The 25,703-nt window shown below is 40.4% G+C and overlaps 1 protein-coding gene across 2 annotated transcripts in view; it reads right to left on the bottom strand.

Annotated features, from left to right (window-relative positions):
• Positions 1 to 25,703, bottom strand: part of LOC116939882 (nucleobindin-2) — a 111,381-nt gene that overhangs the window by 76,552 nt on the left and 9,126 nt on the right. For both annotated transcript variants that reach the window (XM_032948861.2, XM_032948860.2), the window contains exons 4-6: positions 10,301 to 10,433; positions 4,635 to 4,738; positions 582 to 767 (exon numbers count right to left, since the gene is read on the bottom strand). In XM_032948861.2, coding sequence (XP_032804752.1) covers positions 582 to 767; positions 4,635 to 4,738; positions 10,301 to 10,433 — 423 coding nt within the window. The remainder of the gene's footprint in view (positions 1 to 581; positions 768 to 4,634; positions 4,739 to 10,300; positions 10,434 to 25,703) is intronic.

Here is a 25,703-nt window from a genome sequence, read left to right on the forward strand (position 1 = left end):
GAATAAGGGGCTTGTATGACTCACAGATGTATAGATTAGACCGAGCTGTTGATACTTCATGATGTAACAATTTTGTCAATATGGAATGTACCAATATTAAAATGCAATGTCAGAAGCTCTAAAAGCTAAAATTACAAGATGACTATAGAAAGAAAAATCACTCCATTCAATAACAAAAGGCGTAATTCCTCACAATCTGGGTCACAATGTATATTCATACTGAAATGATGGGTGTGCTATTGGATTACTGGATGGATAGATTAATATGTACCTGGATAGACAGACGGACAGGATGGCTTGTAAAATAAATAAAAAATGGTTGAAGACAGGTGAATGGATGTAAACGTGTCTAGATGGATGGAAGGGTAGAAGGATGGACATGTCAGAATACGAATCATATTTATTTATTTATATTGGAAGAATCCGATGAGCTACAAAGCTCTCTTTTCACAGACACATGGATGAACAGCTGAAAGGATGGATAGGTGAAAGGATAGAACAATAAATGAATGGAAAGACAGATGGATGGATGTGGAGAGGTATTTGTTTTTGTTTACATTGGTGCACGGAGGAGGCCGTACCGGGTGGTTGACCTTGGGGTGGTCCTTGTGCTTCTGCTTCATGTCAAGGAAGCGCTTCTCCTCCTCCTGCCGCCGCTCTTCATCAAGCGTCTTCAGAAACTCGCGGCGCTCATGCTCTTTGAGCATCTCGTAGCGCTTGAACTCCTCATGCCGTGCCGCGTCGTAGTTTTCCAAATCCTTCGTTGCCTGGCAGGGGTCAGGGGTCGTTCATTGGGGAGCAGGTATGAATTACATGCACATTTTGTTTTGTTTACTAAAACAATACTTTCATCAACACCGTTTTTCATTAATTATTTTAATGAGCCAAATTATCTAGTCAGAGCTATCGCATCATCCAGTGTATCACAGAATGACCCGTAGAAGCAGAACTGACAGACGGTATTTTGAGATCCCTAAAACTGACATTTTTAATCCCCCCATTAGGGATACACTTTGCCACGCCACCTGATATGGAGAAATTCCCATCGCGTGACATTCGAACTGATATTTTTTTTCATTCGCAGAACTGAAATTTATCCAAAGTATGTCAAAAGCCATATGCAATTTGATATATTTTTTTGTACAGACACTTATGGCCAGGCTGAAAGCACCAAATCACTACACTTGACAACTCGGTTTAATCAAGAGTTGGTACAAATTTAACCATGAGCGTTGGGTGTCCACCCAGGGTCTCAGCAGTACCGGCTCAAAGTGATCTGACCCCAAAAGCCACCCATCCATCCATGAGCACCACTTTGGTAAGATTTTCCTTCGCTTGAAGCTGTCACTGAAAATGCACGACAGCCATATTTTTAACGGGCGCCATCCATTGTGCGTATGTGTTTAGCTCACTTCTCCCAAGCAAAAAGAACAACACTGTCTCAATAAGCAGTCGCGCCAGGTTATAAATTATATTATTGCAATGATTACTAGAGCTCCATTGTGTTGAATAGCAGCTGCACCTGTGAAGAGGCTTATTTTTGGATCAATTTCTTTAAACATACACAAGCCTGCTTAAATGACGTCAATCACCGGACAAATGAGGACAATGCCAGGGCTCTGTGGGCCCTGCTTAAGCCAAAGAGGGGAAACAGACGGAGACATAAAACTGCCACAGGTTAGAATAGTCGCTGGGTGTGACTGGAAAGATTAAAAACGTGAACTTTAAAGTTGCTGATGGACACAGCAAAGTCAAAGAGTTGGGGAAATGGCAGGTTGACTCAGGAGTCAATATTTAAATACGCACACGTTTCCTGCATTTATAGACCATTCCTTCCCTGAGACCCTAAACAAACAATGCATTAAAATGTGTGGTACATTGTAAAGGGACATAAGAATGCATACGTATGGGTATCATTGAAGATACTGTAAAAAATTTGGAGATCATCATAATAATTTGATCACGGTGCAGTAGTTTTGTGATTAGAAGTCACATTTTGTTCATTTATATTTTAGTTCCTGTGAACACAATGAGGGATTCTGGGAGATATCTGCACCATCGTTCCATGTCATCAAAGGCTTTAACAAGCTGCAACAGCTGCACAATAGCACTCATGTGTAGCCTGCATTACCAAAGACAACCATTCATAACTCTTCATGGATAAACCCAGGCAGCTGTTGACAGATGTCATCCTTATTTACTTAGTTCCATCAAGGTAGTACAATTAGGAGTGGTCGGGTAGCATGAAGTTCTCACAGTAAGCCTTAAAATCCAAAGTTTTCCAGTCCTTACCCCATTTAATACCCATATGTGTTACCTTAATGAAAAAGTACTATGGGTACATCACTGTTAAACCCAGAGAAGGGGATGTTCTGTCTGGTGCTGCGTGGATATACAACATTCAATAAATTGAATGTTTGGGCAGGTTATGGCCTGATGTTCCTTTAAATAACTCCTTTGGACAGACACTCATGCTTAACTTAACGAAAATGCTGAAAGAAATTAACTACATCTCCACGAGGGAGGTACACACAGCTCCTTTGTGGAGATGTACTGTTTGGAGAAATAATAAAATAATAGTGTTTTACACAGAGCTGCAAAGTATTTTGCTAAGTATCTTGTGTTTGAAGATGTAAGACTTAAAAACCTCAAGGTACGATGAATAGCCGCTTCATTTAAAAATATTTCAGAAGAAATTTAGAAAAGGCATTTAAAAGGCCATAAATGAGAGGATTTCGAAAGTCTAAATTAATAAGCGTAATTTTTCCTTAAAATTACTGTAAATACTAGATTTGAAGTTTTCGTGACTGCAATAATCCACTCTTTGGTTCTTTCGGTAAAGTCACGTAAGTAAAAATAAAGTTAATCAAATCACGACGTTTCGGAGGCAACACAAGCTTCCGTCATCAGGTGTAACTAGCACAGCAAAATAACTGTAAATAATAAGGCATTTTATCCTAAAAACTAAATAATTCACCATCGAAAATAATGCCAGATCATCAAAGTAACCGTACACTAACCAAACAAACATTGCTCAAGTACATCAAAAGAACATCGGTCTTTGTGAACTTAAACTAAATAACTCTGCAGTGTGAAATAAGGCGTCAACCATAAGAAACAAATAAAATGGGTCATGTTGCAATGAACCGAGTAAATGAAGCCAGATTGGCGGCGAAAAGCTAATTATTTCGACACACTAAGAAATGGAAATTTATCCCGATTTTAAAGGATCCAACAAAGCATAACTTCTGCTCAAGCATTAAAAAAACATTCTCAACCACTTCAAACCGACTAAATGAACATTGGCCAAACACCAGTGACAAGCAGACAAATACACTATTAAGAACTATTTCTTCAAGGTTTATGTACAGATGTATTATTGCACTTAAAAAATCCCCATATTAAAGCTATATTTATGTCTTAAAAAATCATGGGAATCTTTCAGTGACTGAGAGTACTTAAAAATAACTCCATAAATTATAGCATTGTAAAAGGAACATGCAATCTGCTGGATCGTTGGAAAGAAACATGGCATGGGACTATCTGATTGTATGTCTATTCGTAGAGGTCTGAGCGGGCCTCAAAGCCTCAGTAGGTACCACCTTAGATGTCCACCAACCTCAGCCGGACAGAAAACTCGATGTATTTATGGCTTTCTAGGCTTTCCTTAACATTACGCTGCCAAAAAAACATGACCACCTCCAATTCTGCCACTCTTGTACCCTTCGCACATCTCCCTGCATGTGCCCTCTGAGTTTCCAAATAAGCAGCCACGACTCTGACATAATGATGAATCACTACCCAAATTCTTACATTACAGTAGAGGAACCATGGTGTGCAATGTGCAGCCAATTTTTTTGTATTTGCTTTTGTGACCTTTCATTTTTTGAGCGTGTTTCTTTTTTCCAGACCAACTTACTGGCTTGTTAAAAGAGATCTCATTCTCTGGAAAAATACAGCTAAGTAATAACAGAAGAATCACCATTTCTCTAATTGGCAATGAAGTACAATTTAATGCATACACAATGTGAAGTTAAAGTGGCATAGAGAGTTGCATTCATTGCCCAGACATGTCCTGCAAGCCAGGAATCATTCATCTCCCTTTTGAAGTTTAAACTAGGGGCTGTGTGACACAGTCGGTAGAGTCCAGTACAGATCTCATCGACACATGCAATGCCACTCGCTGAATAAGGAGCTGAGCTCATTTAATGTGACAGCACTGGTATCTAGTTAGCATGTAACAATGCGTTTATTCATTATTTAACATCGATTCTTATATGCACAATATGTGCATTGATTTGCGTGTGTGAGAATTGATTATTTATGATATTCATAAATCATATTCTACCTCTAAATGTATGCTAATGGAGAAAACCAAGATGTGCAAATATCAAAAAATTGTGACAAATTTATAAGATTGAACCGTGATAAAAAAAGTATTCATTCTTGAATCCAAAAGCAATTCCAAATAGTGACAATCCAATGAATCCCTGAGGCAGCGCATAGATTCATTACATGCCTCGAATCCAGTACACATCTAGACTTGGCTGCAGACTGTTGGCATGTTAAAAAGGTTGAATGCCACGGTGAATGTGTGCTACGAAGTAGATAGCATGCAGTGGTGTTGGGCATACGGTCTTTATGAGCTTTTCCAGGTCCTGAGGCTCGAAGCTGTGTGGGTTGTTGTGGTCCAGATGCTCAAACTGCTTCAGCAAAGACTGGTGATCCATACGCAGGTCTACGTTGCGGAGGAAACACAGCGGTGGGTTAATGTCAGAGCAATGGCATCCAAGGGGTAAGGTCAGCTCCACAATCTATTGCCACTGCAGCAGAACGCCTGCCACTTTTCAAGGGGCATTTAGCCTCCCTGCTGTCCATTTCCAGAGGGATTGAGAGAGCATGGTTTACCGGTAGACTTTACCCCACCTCAAGCAATCAACCAATCCAGCTTATTGGCGAGACAAAGTTTGTGAATGAACAAGTCTGCCCAACATTTGAATTTACAATTTTTTTTATTTTACCAGGAAAGGCCCACTCAGCAATATAGCTTTTTTTCAGAAGCAACCTGGTCACAAATGATAGCTCAACAAAGTGGCTTATCACGTGGAAATTTATAGCAGCTAAATACTCTAAACGCATGTTTCTAAATGTGGAGGGAAAAACCGGAAGACCGGGAGAAAACTCCACGCACCCACGGGGAGAACACGCACACTCCAAAAATACAGGCGTCAGGGTCGGGATCGAACACACAACCTCCTTCTCCTGCATTCCAGGCGAGGGAGTTAACATCTCGCCACCGTGCCCTGAATGACAAATTTAATAGTAATTAACTTTCATATATCTGGTACTTTTTCTTCTTTGGTTCTTTCAGTAAAGTCACGTAGAATGAGAATGAAATAATAAATTAATAATATAAAATAATACAATAAAATTTTCACGACGTTTCGGCCACAACACAAGTGGCCTTCATCAGGTGAAGGGACGAGACTGTCTGGAGGACAGCGCTGGAGCGTCCTCCAGACAGTCTCGAGAATTTGATTGTGTTATTTTTTATTATTAATTTATTATTTTATTCTCATTCTACATGACTTTACCGAAAGAACCAAAGAAGATGAATCCTTGCAGTCACGAAAGCTTTAAATCGAAATATCTGGTACTGTTCACTTAAACATGAATACAGTCATTTAAAAATGAAGGCGAGTAGGTTCACCATTTAGAAAGTCTGCTGGAGTGGATGGTCAGAGCATATACTCACCAATTATGCAGCCACAATGATCCGAATAGAAAGTGGATGTTTTTCCTGACAGTTATAATTCATGAGTCTCATGCACAGAATTAAAGTTTTGCAATATTTGTGTCTAATTTTAGGAAAAATTGAGTGACTGAGTCCTGAATAGAGATGACTTTATTCAGTTTCTAGACCAGGGCCTTAAGAAACATGCATAAATATTAACCGCATCTACAAAGGTTCTATTATTTTTCTTGAATTCATTGATGCTTTGTAAAAAGGGCACGAGGAAGGCCAGATGTTGACAGCTGCTCATGGCTAAATATATAACCCCTTATTAGTATTATATTAAAAACATTGCTACCTACCTTCCTTGTATAAAAATGTTAACATCCACTTTTGGTCAACAACTTTCACCAAATGAGATCAAGTGCCCATTTCAAGATTTAAATTACACGCTTTTCATCACATACTTGAGCAAAATTAAGCGGATATGCATTTCAAAAACCAGTTTATAAATTTCAGAGAAGCAGGATTAACTTGCAACATAATACCTGAAAAATATTTACCTTTGATTAAAAAAAAACATTACTTCAATTTTGGAGTAAACGTGTAAATAAACCCAGAAAAATAAACTTGTACGTGTTTCCCCAAATAAAACATTTCTACGACAAAATTTCATCAGAGCAGTTATACCAATCAAATGTTTGTGCTTGCATAAAATAGCCAAATATAATTAACTTTTGAAGCCAAAAGGGTATTATTTGTTGCCACGTCAGAATTTTTATAGGTGGTGACTTTCTTTGTATGGATTTTTCCAATACTCCATGTGACTGCTGGACCAAAAGATCCGCATTTGAATTAATGCAATTCTCTCTCGATGCTTCAGCCAATGTTCACATAAGCATCACCTGGGATTCGACGATGTTTACTCAATAATGCACAATGTCTGAAAGAGCTCAAACTCTACCCAGCTACTTTGGCTGAATATTCAGACGTGGTATTTGGAGAGTGAAGATACAATGAGAGAGCCAGGCTTTAACATATGGCAGACATACCACTTCAAAAATCACAATTAAAATGTAACATTATTGTAGTACAACGTTTATAAACATAAATACTCAGGATTGGCCTGTGAATGTGATCTTGATTAAGTTTAACACCATAGCTCACTGCCTATTTTATATCCCCACGTGTGAATTATGCATATTGTCGTAAGTTAAGAGGCAGCTAACGTTTGGTTGGTTAAAAGTGTGGGTATCTCTACCACTCTCGGCTGAGAATGCAAGCGAAATCTCCCGTGAGATTTCCCATGAGATTTAGCTCAAACTGAACTATTACCTTTATATATTTACCTAATACAGCACTAGTTTACATTATTGGCACTATGTGCAGGCATTTATATGTCCAACCCATTCATAAATCCTCTGCTGGATGATGGCCTCCCCATGACATGAGAGCCATGGGGGTATTTTACCATACATGACCATTCTGGTCAGTGTGAGTTGAAGACAGGGGACACATATGTTGGCGCATAGTACAGTACAACAATGCATTTTGCTGCAATTCCCACTGTGGACAATGCAGGCCCACAGCAACTGACAACACTTCTTTTAAAGACTATGATCAAATCACCCGGAATGCAATAGATTTCAGATACTAAGCAGGGCTGAGCCTGGATGACACTTGGATGGTTATCTAAATAAATTTATGCAAACCAACACACCTGAAGATGACCGTTCGAGTTATGGTCGAAACGTCGTGAGATTTTTTATTGTTTATATATATTTTATTATTTTGTTGTTTCCCTTCAACGTGACTTTACCGAAAAAACTAAGAATATGGTTATCTACTGTTCATAAAAAACGGCCAGAGCATATAATTAATGTATATGTGCCCATCTAGTCTGAAAAAATCTAAGCCTAAAATCAAATCAAATTAACTATATGTGTACATGGGAATTCTACCAAAATAAAAAAAATGTGCTGAATCAACTGCAGTGGTTCGTAAAAGCATACAATTATGTCTGTGCAAGGAACACATCCTTCTTTTTCCATTCCTCTGTTGCAAACACAAAATGTTGGGGGGGAAAATACCTTGTAATTTTCTTTTTATATTAGATGAGAAATTGCAATATTGCATGATAAATCATTGTCTGCTAAAAGCAGGTCCTTTACTTATTATTCGGAAAATAATCATAAGAAATATAACGCTCAAATTATTCGATGTCACCGCATGACATTCATGACATGCATGACCTGGCTTCAAAAGCCACACATGCACCATTGCTTAAAGGCAAAGCAAGCAAGGACCAACACCTCCCCCAAGGCAAACAAGTCACTGTGGCCAGGCACAGGCTGTGATGGATATCCCTAACAAATGTGCGGCCAATGACAACAGCGGCTAAGGATGAAGAATACTCATTGCATTACATTTCCAAAATAACTTAATTTAGAATATCAGTAACCTCCAGAGATCACACCCACCCTTTGCTTCGTAGAAAAGTGCCTTTTTATAAATAAGCAAAACAAGTGACCGAGCAGCCCGTCTCGACGACCTTGTTGATTGAGATAACAAGGCTTTATTGTACTCATACCAAAACCTGAATTTGATGGGCTTGATGAAATAAACACATGATGTAAGTTATGCATCAATTACATGCAAGGGGATGAGTCATGTGTGCGGATCGTCGAAGTTGCCTCTTGTTCTTCTGATAAATTCTCGGTCAGCACAACTCGAATTTTTAGAGACTTGAGATAACTAGTCTGACTTAATAGACACTGGATGGCCATCCTATACTGCTGTCCGACAGTGTAGGAGTTCACTCACCCGATATCTACAGTGAGGGAAAAAAGTATTTGATCCCCTGCTGATTTTGTACGTTTGCCCACTGACAAAGAAATGTTCAGTCTATAATTTTAATGGTAGGTTTATTTGAACAGTGAGAGGCAGAATAACAATAAAAAATCCAGAAAAACGCATGTCAAAAACTGTTATAAATTGATTTGCATTTTAATGAGGGAAATAAGTATTTGACCCCCTCTCAATCAGAAAAATGTCTGGCTCCCAGGTGTCTTTTATACAGGTAACGAGCTGAGATTAGGAGCACACTCTTAAAGGGAGTGCTCCTAATCTCAGCTTGATACCTGTATAAAAGACACCTGTCCACAGAAGCAATCAATCAATCAGATTTCAAACTCTCCACCATGGCCAAGACCAAAGAGCTCTCCAAGGAAGTCATGGACAAGTTTGTCGACCTACACAAGGCTGGAATGGGCGACAAGACCATTGCCAAGCAGCTTGGTGAGAAGGTGACAACAGTTGGTGTGATTATTCGCAAATGGAAGAAACACAAAAGAACTGTCAATCTCCCTTGGGCTGGGACTCCATGCAAGATCTCACCTCGTGGAGTTGCAATGATCATGAGAACGGTGAGGAATCAGCCAAGAACTACACGGGAGGATCTTGTCAATGATCTCAAGGCAGCTGGGACCATAGTCACCAAGACAACAATTGGTAACACACTACGCCGTGAAGGACTGAAATCCTGCAGCCCCCGCAAGGTCCCCCTGCTCAAGAAAGCACATATACATGCCCGTCTGAAGTTTGCCAATGGACATCTGAATGATTCAGAGGACAACTGGGTGAAAGTGTTGTGGTCAGATGAGACCAAAATGGAGCTCTTTGGCATCAACTCAACTCACCGTGTTTGGAGGAGGAGTAATGCTGCCTATGACCCCAAGAACACCATCCCACCGTCAAACATGGAGGTGGCAACATTATGCTTTGGGGGTGTTTTTCTGCTAAGGGGACAGGACAACTTCACCGCATCAAAGGGATGATGGACGGGGCCATGTACTGTCAAATATTGGGTGAGAACCTCCTTCCCTCAGCCAGGGCATTGAAAATGGGTCGTGGATGGGTATTCCAGCATGACAATGACTCAAAACACACGGCCAAGGCAACAAAGGAGTGGATCAAGAAGAAGCACATTAAGGTCCTGGTGTGGCCTAGCCAGTCTCCAGACCTTAATCCCATAGAAAATCTGTGGAGGGAGCTGAAGGTTCGAGTTGCCAAACGTCAGCCTCGAAGGTGCAATATGAAACTAACGTTATCATGAACAATCCATGTATGTTGAGCTTCTTTCGCACCGTACGGAGCCAACTGTGCTAATCGGAGGTGCGGGGGAAGGACAATAAACTAAACACAAAAAGCAGTTCTCAAGAAATTAGTTTTCAATCCAGATTTAAAAGTGCATAGCTCCAGTGGTTTCCTAATATCGGAAGGAAGAATGTTCCAGATGATCGCAGAAGCACATCTGAAAGTGCACGATACAGTGACCATCTTTGTTCGATGGCTAGCCACAAGCCGCTGTGAGGATGATTGTAGTTCGCGTGATGGTTTATGCTCCTTGACGAAAATCAGCAAGGTATTGTAGTTCATTTGTGGAAAACATTTTCTGTGTGCCGAGTGCAACCTTGTAATGCATTCGTTCATCAACCGGAAGCCAATGCAGCTCAGAGAGCACTGGATGGACATGGTCGGATCAACAATAATGACAATAAAGCACACCTTTGCCCTGTGCCGCATCCATCTTGGCCTTGATGAGCATGCGCAGACGAGCCACCTCCTGCCTCTTGAGCTCATCAAGCTTGGAGCGCACGTGGTGGCTGACAAAGTCCAGCTCCTTGCTCAGGCGTCCGTTCTGCTCACCACACACAGCCAATATGAAAATATACCCCTTTTCCTCTGACACATCCAAGCCGAGCCAGTGTGGGTAACTTCATGGTAAGGGTGGTTTTCCACTGGCTATTTGCCGTGCCTAGCCAAAAACCAACAGTGACACGCTGGCCTCACAAGACGTCTGAATCTATCTTGGGGCCAAGTAAGGCCAGGGCAAATTACTAATTATATGTGACCTAAGTAAGTACACTGAGAGGACACAGCATCACCACCTCATCTACATACGTCTCAAAGCATTAATTTTGTGTGATATGAGTGGGATGGTTTGGTTTGTGTCGTAGAAAAACCTGGCACCTCTTGAGCCATGCTGAGCTAGCTTGGCCCTGGCTTGGTTGTAGAGTGGGAAAGAGATGACATCGTCTTATATCGTGTAGGAATAAGTACTGCTCGCGAGCGCCTTTTAAGACTGGCACAGTGCACAATATTCATTTAAGGCTGAGTTTATTGAGGTTTAGGTAACATTTTATCGTGATGTGCGTGGCCAGTAATCAATCCCAGGTCACCGAGTTCATAGTAGAGTAAGCGAACAACTCCACTCCTGTTAAGAAAAACACATGCATCCGAATGCATTCACAACCACAAATAAACATAACAAAAGCAAATATCCAACATTTAGTAACATGGAATGTTGGTACAAGCGCTGCTATCAAGCACGAGTTTTGGCCAGTATGCCACAAACAAGGGTGGTGTAGTGAATACCTAGACCATATTTGTCTTAATGATGGTTACACACAACATGAGCTACCAATTAATTATATAGTAAGTTGTGATTGCTATGATATGTTATCCCTAGTCAGGAATTGAACCATAGTGACTCAGCCATTACAAGTGTGGAACAGTGTATTCATTACTGTTTAACCACTGATTTTCATCCACCCTGCACACACTCCCTCAAAAGACAAAGCTCCTCCATATAGTCTTCATCAGACTGTTTGGGCAAGTGCTGTTAGCGAGCACCTGTGAAAGCCAGCACGGCACACGAGGAGCTGGGTGGCCAGCACCACACCTGGCTGCCTTTGTCTCCCTGTGGTGATGTTTATACTTTGCACTAGGCACTCACACACACACGTACATGCACAGACAAACCTTTGGAAAACCTTTAAAAAAATAATCTATAAGTGCAATGTACAACATTTCAGTTCACTTTAGACGTTCTGTTCAATCATTAAATGCACCAGAAAGTGTACTAAGACCATGTACACACACATGTTTATAGACTTACTAATGGTGAAATAACCCAAGCTTTGTTGCCTAATTTGCAAGAACAGGACTCAATGCATTTTACTATAAATGACAGATTTTCTGGAACCTTTAGGTTTTTTTAGGTCTAAAAAGTGTCTGCCTTTATATAAAATATATAAAAAATAAAATAGAAAAAAACATGGGAACAAAAATGCAAAACAAAATTAAACGTGAAAAAACTTTTTTGTGGAATGGAGGCTGTCAATTTTAATTCATGCGTGCCAACTATGGGGATTGCCCTTAAAGGAAACAACATCCTGGCAAATCTCCTGCAGGCATCCAACTGGGAACCCATCAAACGAGAGCGCTGTCACTTGCCACCTGCCGTGCCCCCATGAAAGGCTGGGCGCAGGCTATGAAATCGCGCTTTGTTACAGCGGCACGCAATCATAGACAGTTCCTGTATTGCGCTCATTACACCATGGTGTCAGGGTGAGCAAGGGGGGGGGGGGGGAAGGGATGGGGTGAAACGAGAGCTTAAAATATCCTAATTGAAAAAATAAAACATATGCAGGAGGCGATGATCATGGTTTAAGGTTGTTTCCAGGAGACAAAGAGTCTATTGTGGCTACAGGAGTGTGAAATTCTACACCATGTGTATGGGCACTGTATTTACAGCTAAATAAAATGTGCATGTCGTAAACATTTTGGAAGCGAATTTGAGCACATTCTGACAAAAATTTAGAAAACACTAACGCGATAACTAAATGGTCTTCCTATTAAACATCATTCAATAGCAAATTTGTCAATGTCTTCTCGTATGGTATTAACACTAAACCAATTAAAACATTTCAAAGATACAATTTTTTTTATATAAAACAAGTCAATACAATTTAATATGAGCATGCTGGAATTTAAAGATAATACATGAAAAAATATATTCGCTATCGCATTATTCCCCATTTAAACACAACTAAAGATGAAATCTTAATTTCAATTGTTGAAAAAGTGTCAACATTCGCAAAATTGTGAAGTTTGGAACAATTGATCCAAATTGTAAAGGAAGTGTGCTGTACTAACGTCACAGCAAATATTTTCGACAAAAGAGTAAGCAAAATAATTACGGTATACTTTTAACAACTCCATTGCGCACAATTTGTGCAAGCACCTGCAGTCAATCAATGGTTACGTCAATTGAACCACAACCAAACGTCTTTGAAAAGTCAATCAAGTTCAATATGACAGGTTGCCCAGAAATAATGGGGCACGTTTGTGCAAGGCTGAGGAGCTGCTGTCGGATCAAGAACGTACAGAGATTGTTTTTGTGTCAGCATCATCGTATGCCATCACAACTGCCACCAAAACAAAAACTGCATTTCTCCATTTGGCCCTCCTTGAAATCCTTTCCCCTTCCGATGACATACACGTACATCATTGGAACTGAGTCGAACTAAACTAACTTTATCGGTACGTCTTCAAGTCAGAAGACGTTACCGAGGCTCCCACAAGGCCATGCGGGAGGGCGTGTGGCACAGTTTGGCGCCAGCTATCATAGAGTGCGGTCGTGTAGCTACAGTTCTCTGCAGTGAGTAGAATGTCTTTAAAAACAACGTCGCTACGCCTCTCTAAATGCAATTAATGCTGAACCGCTTGTGCGTTCCGAGATTCGGCGGTCAACAGGACCCACCCTGCAACTTGCAGACGTCTCGGGAACGGAAAAGGGTTAATAAACTCAAACCATTCATTTTCATTGCTCTGCCCTCTTTCTCCCTCACGAAACAATAATCATCAAAATCATCAATTCTCATTTCAACCCTAAAAGGAGATCTTCCAGTTCGAAAGTCTCCAAGGCGCTTCAGCGGCAATCCCTCTCGCTTTCAAACGTGGCCCGAGTTAAGTGCTTCACCTCGCCTTTGATCATTTGTCGCCTCACTCGGTTGACTTTCTCACCATTTGTTTTGTCCATCAATGTTTGTCCTGTCAAGCTTAGTGTCCTGCCTTCATGTTACAATGTTGTTTGTTCTCCGATGCATGTATCGCTCTTTTATTCATTTTTAAGTTATTATATACACACGCAGCTTTCACAGCTAACAGTGTTTTTTTTTTCTTAATATACGAACGTCCTCCTCTAACATGTTTTTCAGCGTTCAAATAGAGAAGTAAAAAAAATATCTGTCTAAAATGTTTGTATCTGCAAGCTCCTCGAGGCACTCACATTACCTTTCCCCAAGGTCACGGCTAATCCTCTAACCTAATGAAACCTGGAATTCCATTCTTGGCTGCCAGCAAGTCGATCATACCATCACATCATCCAAAACCATTCATTTGGCTCTGGGAGCTGGGCAAGGAATTAGATGCCCCTGTGGAGCGCTTACAAATGAGCAGGTCCCGTGTGATGTCAGCCGCGCAGAGCCTGTCTGGATGCACTCTCCTACTGCCACCAATGCTGTGCATAGGTATCGTTGGTTTCAGGCTCTTTAATACCCCCTTAGGCATGCCAGCAGATTGTCGCGAGACATTAGTCATGCCTCTCTGGCCGAAGATGACAATGAACTTTGGGTAACCTAGCATTAACACAAAGGCAGGGGGTGGGGGTACATGCTCGGGCATGGTTTGTTTGAAGAAGGCAGCGGTCATTTAAGGACCTAAATGTTAAACAATCAAACCAGGTTTTGTATTTCAATACTATTCATCTCTATTTAGGCACTGAAGTAATTAGGTTAAAAATAAGTTGTTACTCAGCAGCAATGTGTTGAAATGCCCACTTTGGATTACGTTGAATTAATTATGCCTTTTTTAGAAGGGCAAACGTAAAAAAAATATTTTATAAATGTACAATAACCTGCAAAGGCAACACTGCTCTGAAACCTAAAACTGATTTTTGGCAGCATGACATTAATAACTTTGGTAACTTTCCTCGACCTTCTCTGCTCCAATATAATTCAACAGACGCACGCACTATAATGACAACAAACTTACTAATTGCTTAGTAAGTTTGAGATAAACACTGTTAGCGAGCACCTATTATTTACGACAACTCATACGGTGGCAATGGCCCAAGGTTGGCCACCATCGCGTACAAATAACGTGTCGCTATATGTTAAGTCAAAAGGTGCAAAGGGGAATATAATTATAATAATTACAACATTTAATTTGAGGTTAATCAGTCTCTAAGAAACTACAGCTGAAGTACAATAAAACGAATATCTTCAATGCATCTTAATTAAGATACCCATACTGAACAATCGACATCATGAACTCACAAAATAATAACCTACTTTTATGAGTCATGAAAGTGCCATCTTAAATGTATAGACAAGACAATGAGTGTGCTGATGTTAGAGATGACAATGCTAGTATGTACCGGTACCTGTGTGGACCAGTACCAGCAACCCGCACGTCCTTGGGACACGACTGTCCGTCCACCCATCCCTCCCTCCCTCCACGATGGTCCTCCCGCACCCCCCATTGTCCCTACCTCCCCATCCCTCTCGCATGTGACAACCCCCAGGGTGCCCCCTACCCGCATATTCCCCCACACCCCCACCGTCTTTGCGCTGGGCGGCGTATGACCTCCAGCCAGTCAGAACGTGTGCTGGCTGGCATGAGGTCAGCCAGGCAATCAGCCAGCAAAACTTTTTTTTCTAACACTATGATGAATGTATAATTCATTTCAAAAGACCATTCTCAAACCTTTTCAAGTACTGCTAAAAAAAACATAGTTTATGCCAATCTCGACAACAATTTTTACGTAAGAAAATATATCAACGAACTTGTATTATTTTGTCACGGTTATATTTGTGCTTCTCCTAGTCCCACTCGAATGGTGCCTATTATGGAATAAATGTTCAGTATATCACAATGACACAACCCGAAGACAAATATGCCGAGGTAACATACCAGAACACAGCATGCATCAAATGTAATTCTTCTCATTTCAGGTGAGACAAAGGCAAGAGGGACAGGTCAGTTGTGTTACTGGGGAGTACACCTCTTTAAAGCGAATGCAAACCACCACAGCTCCCACAACCAAAATAAAACAGAATAATACGGCAGGAATAATCTTTAGTAATATGTGGAAGGGCATCAATTGTTGTGAATGAGCTGAGTGATCTGCAAATTATGGACTGGGGCTTCTGAAACAAAATTGGCGATTAGGAATTTCACATGAAAGAGGCGGATGAGCTGAGAATAAGATTAGTGATGAAAACAAACGTGACAGGGTCAGCAGCCCTCTGAGATTACGCATCGGACACACAAAGCCTTCTCTCACATGCTGTCCAAAAGCAAAACCCAGGAGTTCATGAGACACAAGATTCAGGCGAAGATTTTAAATTTCGAGAAATGCAAGCATAAATTTAGACAATGTAGTTATTATGTGTGGTGTGTGGAGGTTACACATGAGAGCTTGAGATAATTAAGAGGATAATTTCCAAAAACAAGAATCCTTCTTTTATTGCAATCGAGAGCAAAGAAAGATCTCGGCATATTGGCCTTTTTCAGATATATCTCTAAATAGGTGTGTGTCTCACGTGTAAAGGGTAACGAAATGGATTTATATGAAGTTCTTATCACCTTTAGCCATTCCTTAGAGAAAAAAATAATGCCAGGTGGCTGAAATGTCACCTTTCATCTCAGAGACTGTTGAAAATACCCGTCATTATTTTAAATTAACAGTTTAAGTTCACTGAAGCTTAAACCATATAAAACGAAATAACACTGTGATGGTGAGGATTCATGTACTGAATCGTATTTGGAGATTTGTGACAATTAAGTTCACTATTCTCTCTTTATGTTTAAAATGCATGATACACCAGAAAAGCTCATGTGTTTTAAAACAGAGAAAAGGGTAATCTTTATCATAATTCTAAAGTGAACCCATAATGATATGGGATTAAAGTTTAAGTGGCAACATATTTTCCTTTACAAGATAATGAGTTTAATATTTTTCATAAGAAAAAAGGAGCCATGGTGACGAGATGTAAACTACTTCGCCTGGTATACAGGAGGTCGTGGGAGTTTGCATGTTCTCTCTCCCCATGGTCACATCGATTTTCCTCCGGGACCTCAGGTTTTTCCCTCCACATTAATAATCAACATGCATTTAGAGTATTTGGCTGCTATACATTTCAACGTGATAAGCCACTTCGTTGAGCGATAATAATTATCGCTTATAATTTGTGGCCAGGTCATTTTTGAAAAAGAGCTACAAAGCTCAGCGGGGGCCATACCTGGTAAAAGAAAAAAATATCATCATTAGACCTCCTTTGCCAGTACCAAAATGTAATAATAGGGTTTTTCCCCTTTTTTTCTGGCAACAAAACTGAAACCTTTTTACAAGGATTCATGTCTGCATTAACCACAATACCTGCAGTCAAAATGCAAAAAAACCACACTATGATAATATATGCATTGTCCTTGAAACTGATTGGTCCACACCAAGGGACGGCTTTCTTTTGAGCCTCGACCCAATTGGTGCTCGACCAGATGACGCCAAAAGGCGTACAGCTCAAAGACAATGCACTATCAAAGTAATGAGGGCTCGGGGTGAGCATCTACATCATTAGACCTCCTTTGCAGACATGAATCCTCGTAAAAAGGTTTCAGTTTTGGTGCCAGAAAAAAGGGGAAAAACCCTATTATTATAAGAAAAAAATAGTTAAGAAAAATTATGCAAAGCCATCTTTGCAGCAGACATTTATGAGCCAAGAAAAATATGCATGTATTTCATGTAATCATGTTAGCTCATTTGTTGATTTCTGCAGAGTTCGAATGAACTTTTCAATAGTCCTTTGCAATACAAATAAAATCATTTAGCTCTTTGAATCTCAGGTGTCTAAAGTAAGATCCTTAACAGAATAATACCGACTTGAAACTGCAGACAAAAATAGAAACAAAAATGCGTGTAACAAATGGTGGCTTGGTGGTTAGGTGTTTCTAACATTTTCGACTGGGTTCAGGTTTTGGTGGTTTGATGATCTATATTTCCTGAAATATACTATAATGAAATTGGCACAGGGTTAGAAAATATAGGCGGAATGCATTAACATTCTGGCTTTACCCACTCGGGCAGGTCACTGTGTGCAGGTATTGCAGTCAAATTAGTAATCAGTTTTGCAATCACTCCATTACTTCTTCCAAATTGCTGAGCAGTCTGCTATGCCAAGGTAATGTTTGGGGCACAAACGGTCCAAAAGTGCAGGTGTGGGTATCAAAAGCAGCCCCCACATATATCAAGTAACTCCTTAAACATTTAGATCGTGCACTTATAAAGCTGATGCCAGATTTAATACATCTGCTTCCCAACAGTTGCACTCCATCACACTCCCACCCGACACAATGCAAGCACTGCCGATCGTACCTTTCAGCCAATGGCTTGTACTTGATATCAAGTTAGAGAGCAGTTCAGAGTAACTCCCCGGACTGCAGATGTGCCAACCTAAAAAGGCTTTGGGAAGCTGTGTAATATTGACCAATATCCAAATATATGTGTATACATTTAAGTGTGTTTTCCCTGCGTAGGGTTAATGTGTAAATGTATGTACCTTTGTATATGTCATATTATAGAGGGATTATACTTTAATTTGTACATAGGACAATGCAGTGTATTTCTGTAGTTAGTATTACCAGACTATCAAATAGGGGTGGCCAATACTTTTTATGCACTTACAAGCATCTCGTGAACACAAATTCCCTATTCAGTGCGGCACTTTGCTCACTGATTTTGGGAAACCTATTTTGGAGCGCCTTTGGAAAAAAGTTAGGTGGTGCTGTTTGAGGATTCAACATTTTAACGACAAAAACCGGTAGCTCAGGGCAGACATACTAAATATATACTTTCCCAAGCCAAACACTTGCCAGAAAATGCTACCTCAAATGGTTTAAGTGACTTGGATGAGCCTGGTACATTCTTTTAGGCCCACTGATGAGAACGAAAAGGCCACTGGGATAGGTCAAGGCAGCGGCTGCCACTGTGGGATAACGTGCCCAGACTTTCACAGCGTTTCACGGGGTGGTTTGGTTGGGGCTGTTGGGAGGGCTTTGCTCAGAAATCTTCTGCTTCCAGATGCCCTTCCACTTGGCCGTGATGTGTCCTGTGGGATCCCCATCTGTGTTTTGACTAAAACACCACATTTATCTTAGTATGCCGAAATATAAGGGGCAAATTTCAGACACTCCAAAGCAGTAGCCAGTGCAATATAATATTTATTTTAACAGGAGTTGGGAACAACCCGTTAAGACAAATGGTTAAATTTGGTCTTGTTCAAAAGGAATGACCTCGGTACTGTTAATCAGCGATAATAAACATCAATGTTACGACAAATTATGGTAGGAAATGGTATAATTTTTCAAAATAAAGTTATAGACATGCATAGAGCTTTAATTTACAGAACACTAAGACAAATAATAAATATTACTCTGATCGAATAATTCCATAAAAAAACGATTTATTACAACTTGCTCATTTCAAAAACCATGCAGGGGTTTACTGCGCATCATGTACAGATGCCAGTCCAAGGGGGAGTTCGTGATTGTGAGAGGAAAAGGTGTACATTTGTGCAGTGACCATATAAACGCTTGTGCAGCTTGATGAAGACAGTGACTAAAATAAAACCTTTGAAAAAAACAGCCCAGAAATACAAACATTTACGAGACTGCTTGCACAAGTATTGTGATTGACATCAATATGACCTGAGCAAGCTAAATCAGAAGAAAATGTTGTACTGGCTTTGCGACAAAAGATATATGAGCACAAGATGAACTTCGTATTGATTGTACTGAAACCAACACTAATCATGGTGTCTGGATGTCCAGAAACAGCCACTGCTCCTGTCACATGCAGTGAGCCCAAGCATTATCAAAGGCTCGCTGTCCATACCTCTTATTGGCAATTGCTCAAAATCTGTAAACCTCTCGTCAAAGCAATAAAACAGTCGCAACCCAGTGTCCTAGGGGGAGTGGCCACATTAACCCACAGCTAGCAGAGCCCCGTCTCATTTAGAGATACCCCAAAATGCGGGGCCCCTCTTCTACAGTGCAGCGACGGATACGCTTTTTTCTTTAGGCCATCAGCGCATGGCATTAAAAAAACACCATGTGGTATTGAAAGAGTGTCCACAGCTAGTGACAGAGTGCCCGCTTTCCAGCAATCGCATCTCTCCGGGGACCATAACCTCTTAGTGTCTGGGACTGGTAAGGAGACTAACTGTTCTCGCCGACAGAAGCATGAGTGCTTGCATTGCCTTTTGCAGTGGCTGCTACTGTATGGTACTGAGACGTGGACACTCTTGCAGTGAAACTCGAACAGGCTGCAGACTTTGCAATAAACTGTTTATTTTTACAGGTAAGGCCCACTGAGCTATATAGCTCTTTTTCAGAAGCAACCTGGCTACAAATGATAGCTCAACGAAGTGGCTTATCATGTGGACAATTATAGCAGCCAAATACTCTAAAGTGAGTTTCTAAATGTGGAGGGAAAAAACAGACGACACGGAGAAAAATCCACGTGACCACGGGGAGAACATGCAAACTCCAAATATACAGGTTTTGGGGTCGGGATCGAACCCACCCTGACACCTGCACAGCTTCTTGGAGTGATATGGTTCGATTTTGTTCACAACACCAGTCTCTTTGAAGACTGGTCTTCCTGCCATTGATGACATCAGTCGCTTAATATGTATCTGTCTGTTTGTCCACTTTGCAAGATTGGAGGACACTCGCTCACACTGTGCCCTACTTAATCCATCCAGGTCAAGAGTGGATCTTTATCGCCTCCATCACGGCACGGTCCAGTTGTCTGTCCATGGAATGCGTGGGTTCTTCAGATCTTGCCGTGACACCATTCTAACCTTGCATGAGGCCTTCTACGTGATGGAACGTGGACACTGATTGCATGCAGTGGCTGCCTACACTAAATGAGGGACACATCCATACGTGAGACTCAAGTTAAAATGCTTTCACAATCCTGAAAATATAGTTTTAAAATAGCTATATTTGTTTTTGTTCCTAACTTTCAGCAGCCATTTGAAATGGTCACAGACTTGAATTATTTTACATGGAAGCACATCGAGGTTACCGTTGTGACAGCGTTGTGAAATTATTTATACAAATTTCACAATTTTGTTATCTCAGAGGCACACAAAGACAAATGCAATCCATGCCCGCATGCACACTTAAGTGCAACATGCCAAATGTCACCAAGTTCCAATAATGTCACCATGTTTGTGCCAGATTAAGTGTAGACATAAATACACACACTTATTTTTGTACTTTAAAAAAATCTAATCAGATGATTCCGGCTATGCAACACTGGTGGTATAGCTTTTGGGCTATACAGAAACACTTCTCATATCTATCATGCTATAACTTTAATTGCAATATTATTCTCCCATCAATCACGGTTAAGTGAAGCTTCACTGTGTGTGTGTTTTCACAATGTCCCGTGTTAGTACAAACACATACATTAACTTGTTTGTTCACCACGCCATATACGGATAGACTTGCTAAAGCTTAATAGTAGCATGTTCATAACAAAATCACCACTGCAATCTTACACAGTTATTGTGCAATACAATGCTTTTTAATCGCTACCATGACAAAAGATTATTCATGATAGTGACTGTAAACACTTCAAAATAAGACTCAAAAGAAATACACTTATAGGCAATAGCTGTTAAAAGTCCATAGATGTTTGTACACATTCAGCCAGGATCCAAGGCGACACGCGAATACACAAAATGTTGAAATCACTGCTGTTCCAAAGCATTTCCTGCAATTGTGGCTGGAGACGGAATTCTATTTGGTGCTGAAGAACAAAAAACAAACCTTTATTATGTAAACATTCCAGACGCAAATATTTGCTTACGTTTTTAGACATTCAAAAAGTACAACAAAATGAGTGGTTCCTGGGCAACAATTACGAGATCACAGAATTATTTCACAGATGAGCTTCAATGCAGAAGGAGAATACAAAGTTTGATTCATCTTCCAGTTGGCATGTGTAAATGACGGCTGAGTTTAAATGTACTTTTTATGGACGAATTGCACAACAAAACGTAATGTCCATAAATTAATCTTAACTCTCGAGTCACATCTCTATGTTTATGGGTTCGTTTCAGGCTGCAGAATTTATTTTGTTGAAAGATAATTTAAAAAAAACTAATTGCCGCTCTTGTGTTAATCCACTGATGTATGAGGGCCTCCCGGTGCTGGTAGGTGTGGTTTAGTGAAATTGAGGCAGGGGAGGCCATGCCAAGTGCAGATATCACTGAAAACAAACGTTCCGATATTTGAAAAAATATATATAATACTTCATACATCACAAGAGCTTCACTTGTGCGGTTAGCATACGATGCGTAGGAATAAGACAGTGTAACTTCTCTTGCCAGTGGTAGCATTGGCAAGGGTGTGCTGCTCTCTGGTGGGGGAAACCCGGAATGACAGCCTCAACCTATGCGTAAAATGTGCAATATTCCCTCGTCATTCGTGAGGGATACGTTCTGGAGATGCTCGTAAAGAGAAAATCTCGCGGATATCTGCTTACGAATAAATACATTTTATGAGCTATTAAACACATTATAATTATCATAACAAACCACTTTCTCACATCACATTCTCTTTCATCACGTATCTCACCACTTTCTCTCGATACAGTCGTGTAGTCTCAGATACGATTTGTGGATAGAATATTGTATGTTGAACTTCTTTTGTACCGTACATAACCGTGCTAATCGGAGATGCGGGGGAAGGACAAACTAATTACAAAAATTAATTAAAAAGAAATTAGTTTTCGCAGTACTGTACAGTACCTTCAAATGAAGTTTTAGCAGCGATTTGCAGTTCAAAAAAATAGGTAAGAGAAATACGAAATTTCAAATATTCTGCATGTATGTCCATACATATGTACAACACCTTACTGATATCTAAGTGAGGGCCCATTGGGACAAACCGGTTATGGAAAGAAGACTGGGTGCAAACAAACCTGACGGAGATGGGAAGGATGACATATAAAGCAAGGTCATTCCACGTGTTATTCCACGATTGTGAACGCTGTTCATACAGTACTGCAGAACATGTCACCTAACTTAAAAGCACGTTTCAGATTTCCCGTGGTAGTCTATGAGCTAAGTAATCAGTATGTGCGGTGGTAAAATTTTGGTAGACGCCTTGTATTGCACACACCAAAAATTACCAATGCAACTTTCTGCTCAGATAGAGAAAACTAGAACGAATATAAAGTGCACAGTAAAAGATATCGTGGTATTAATCAATGCTGCATGCATATACCAAAAAATATTATTCTAATCTTCTCCTTAGAAAATATATCAGCTAATAACCAATAAATCCAGACGTTGATCACAATGATAAACTTGTGAAGTAAATGCAAAACAGTACTAATTGCTACATTAAGTAGTCTAGTGGCCCTGTGCTAATTATACTGAGTTTTATTTCCACTCGGTCAATGGTTTGATTCCCATATTTTCCCATGGACACGGTGGTGAATATTTTAAGTGTGGACCTTCAAAATCCTGAGACATTATTTACAAGGGGAATACATGCGTGGCAGTGCATAGCACAAACTCAAAACTTCAAAATTATCTGCACAATAATAATAAAATAACACCAGGAGTATATTTACTGTATAGGTTGGCAGATTTACTTTTGAGAATTCACCCGTTTCTAAATGAACTAAATAATTTTAAATTTGGAGTACAATTTTAAAAATAATACAGTTCCTTTAATATCCCAGGCAAGCCTCACCGATTTACAATCCTCTGTTGAGAAGATCCTGCAATTTAGATGTTTGGCCAATTATAGTGCTGAGTGATTACGACTACAATATCTGGTAAAGGCAGGTGCTCTGTTAAAGTATGCGTGCAGATATGCATTAAAGGGCAAGGAAAATAACTCATGGACACGTACACACGACAACAATGATGTTAAAAAAAAATACACTTGCATGTTGTTAGATATGTAGTGGTTCAATTCAGAGGCAGTAATTCTTGGAGACACTTCTTACTCACAATCTCCCTTCACACACCCTCCAGTCGCCGAGGCTACACATCCAAGCCTATACACAACGCTAGGCGCCCAACACCGATGGCGTTGACCAATACAGCCAACAACTGTATAGCAGCGCAATATCAAGCGACGACGACTGCGGCGACTAAGAGAAGAATGATGACGACGACGAACTTGAGCAGCACGACAGAGATACCACTTACAGTCAACAGCCCCGAGGTCCCCTACAGAGGCCCTTCTTATACTGTCAGCGTGGCCTGACTCGGCACCGGGCCACGCCCCCTTTCTAGAACCTACCAGGGGGTTCTTGGTGTGCTCCTTCTGTGACCTTTCCCCTAAATCCCCCTCTGGTATATCACCTGGCCTGCTGACGTCAGGGCTGCCGTAAGCCGCAGATCCCCTTCCCTGCCAGCAGCAAGCGCTATGCTGCTACATTACTATTCTATGTCCTACATATGTATTCTACTTTGTGGGGCGCAGTAGTGCAACTCTTATCACGCTGTGCTACAGGCCTAGTGACCTGAGATCAATTCCTGCTCATGGTCAACACGAGTGGTGATAATCTGAACCGGACCTGGGCCTCCCCTAGGTCGACTCAGCCTCAAATGAGTACCTGGTGCGATGTGTAAACATCACCACTGGGGAGCCACACTCCAACAGGTGGCCGGGCGTGGTGAAGGCCACCCAATGCCTCGTGTGCCGTGCCGGCCTTCATTGGTGTTTGCTACCAGCACTTGCCTCAAAAGTCTGTAAGGCTATATGGGTGAGTGTTTACGTGTTTAGTTTGTTGTCCTTTCCCTGCACCTCCGATTAGCACTATTGGCTACGGTGTGAAAGCAGTTCAACAAACAGAACATCTTTGAATATGGGAGTTTTCTTGCCAGTATTAAAATAGAAAACATCTTGACACCTGTTTTATTGCCAGAAAGGGTAAAACCTATTGTTATATGACATCTTTTGACTTTGTTTTTTTGTCTACCTTAAAAAAGTAATGTGTAGGACTCATAATATACCACTAGGTGGCAGACATACTATTCAATGTTTTTTTAACAATCAGGAAATAATGTCTTATATAATTATTATACATTTGCAAGATCATAAAATAAAGGAGTAACACGAGTGTTATGTAATCGGTCTATATTTAAGTATATTATAGATATATCACAATGTTCCTATCGAGTTAACAATCCTTAATTTCCATTCAGAACTGTTGTCAGAACTAACTTTGAAGTTCCGTCAATAGAATATTTATCCACAATGGGGGCGCATCTTGTATAAGGTACGCTAACATGTGCGTTGATGCCAATTAAATTAAAACATTTTCAGCAATTGAATTTGCCAAACATTGGTGACTGGGCTCAGATCAGCTCACTGCACTTTAAAACCTTGTTACGCCGAGTTCATACTCAGGGTGGCTGAGACAAGAAATAAAACCCAGGACCTGTACCAGTGGTTCAGCATCATGACATGGTCCAATGTGCCACCTCGCCACCTCTAAAATGCAACCACCTATAACCAAGATACGCAAATTAACTCAGTTAATGTATGCTATGCAAAGTAAATGACACATTCCCTTATCCATCACGAGGGGGTAAATGTGTATTATTTTGTCATCACAAAGGTATTGTGTTTATGCGGTGAATTTAAAATTTAAACCACACAAATTCCTGCCTTGAAAATGAAAAGGTTTTGTTTATCTGTTATTAATTTTTGATTGACATTTCGCTAACCAATGTACTCATGTGTAAGTTAATACAAAACAATGATCTTGGTACAATTCACTTTGGGTTACTAAACCTAAAATTTCAGTGGCCCATGTATGACTTCTGGCAATGTACAGTTCTAGAATGTACGCACCTCGCATGGTAAACCGACCTAAAATCAACACTTTTGAGAACAGCAAAGGGGGACAATGTTTTTGAGTGTCATCATAACAGACAATAGAGCTCTCAGCATTTACTCCAGCAGTCTTTCTGTTTGCCTTCAATTATGCATGTATGGCTGAATGTATGTAAGCGAACTGCTGCAA

Source organism: Petromyzon marinus, chromosome 7 (assembly GCF_048934315.1).
Source record: "Petromyzon marinus isolate PM22_M1 ecotype Great Lakes invasive population chromosome 7, UKy_Petmar_22M1.pri1.0, whole genome shotgun sequence".
Lineage (NCBI taxonomy): Eukaryota > Metazoa > Chordata > Hyperoartia > Petromyzontiformes > Petromyzontidae > Petromyzon > Petromyzon marinus.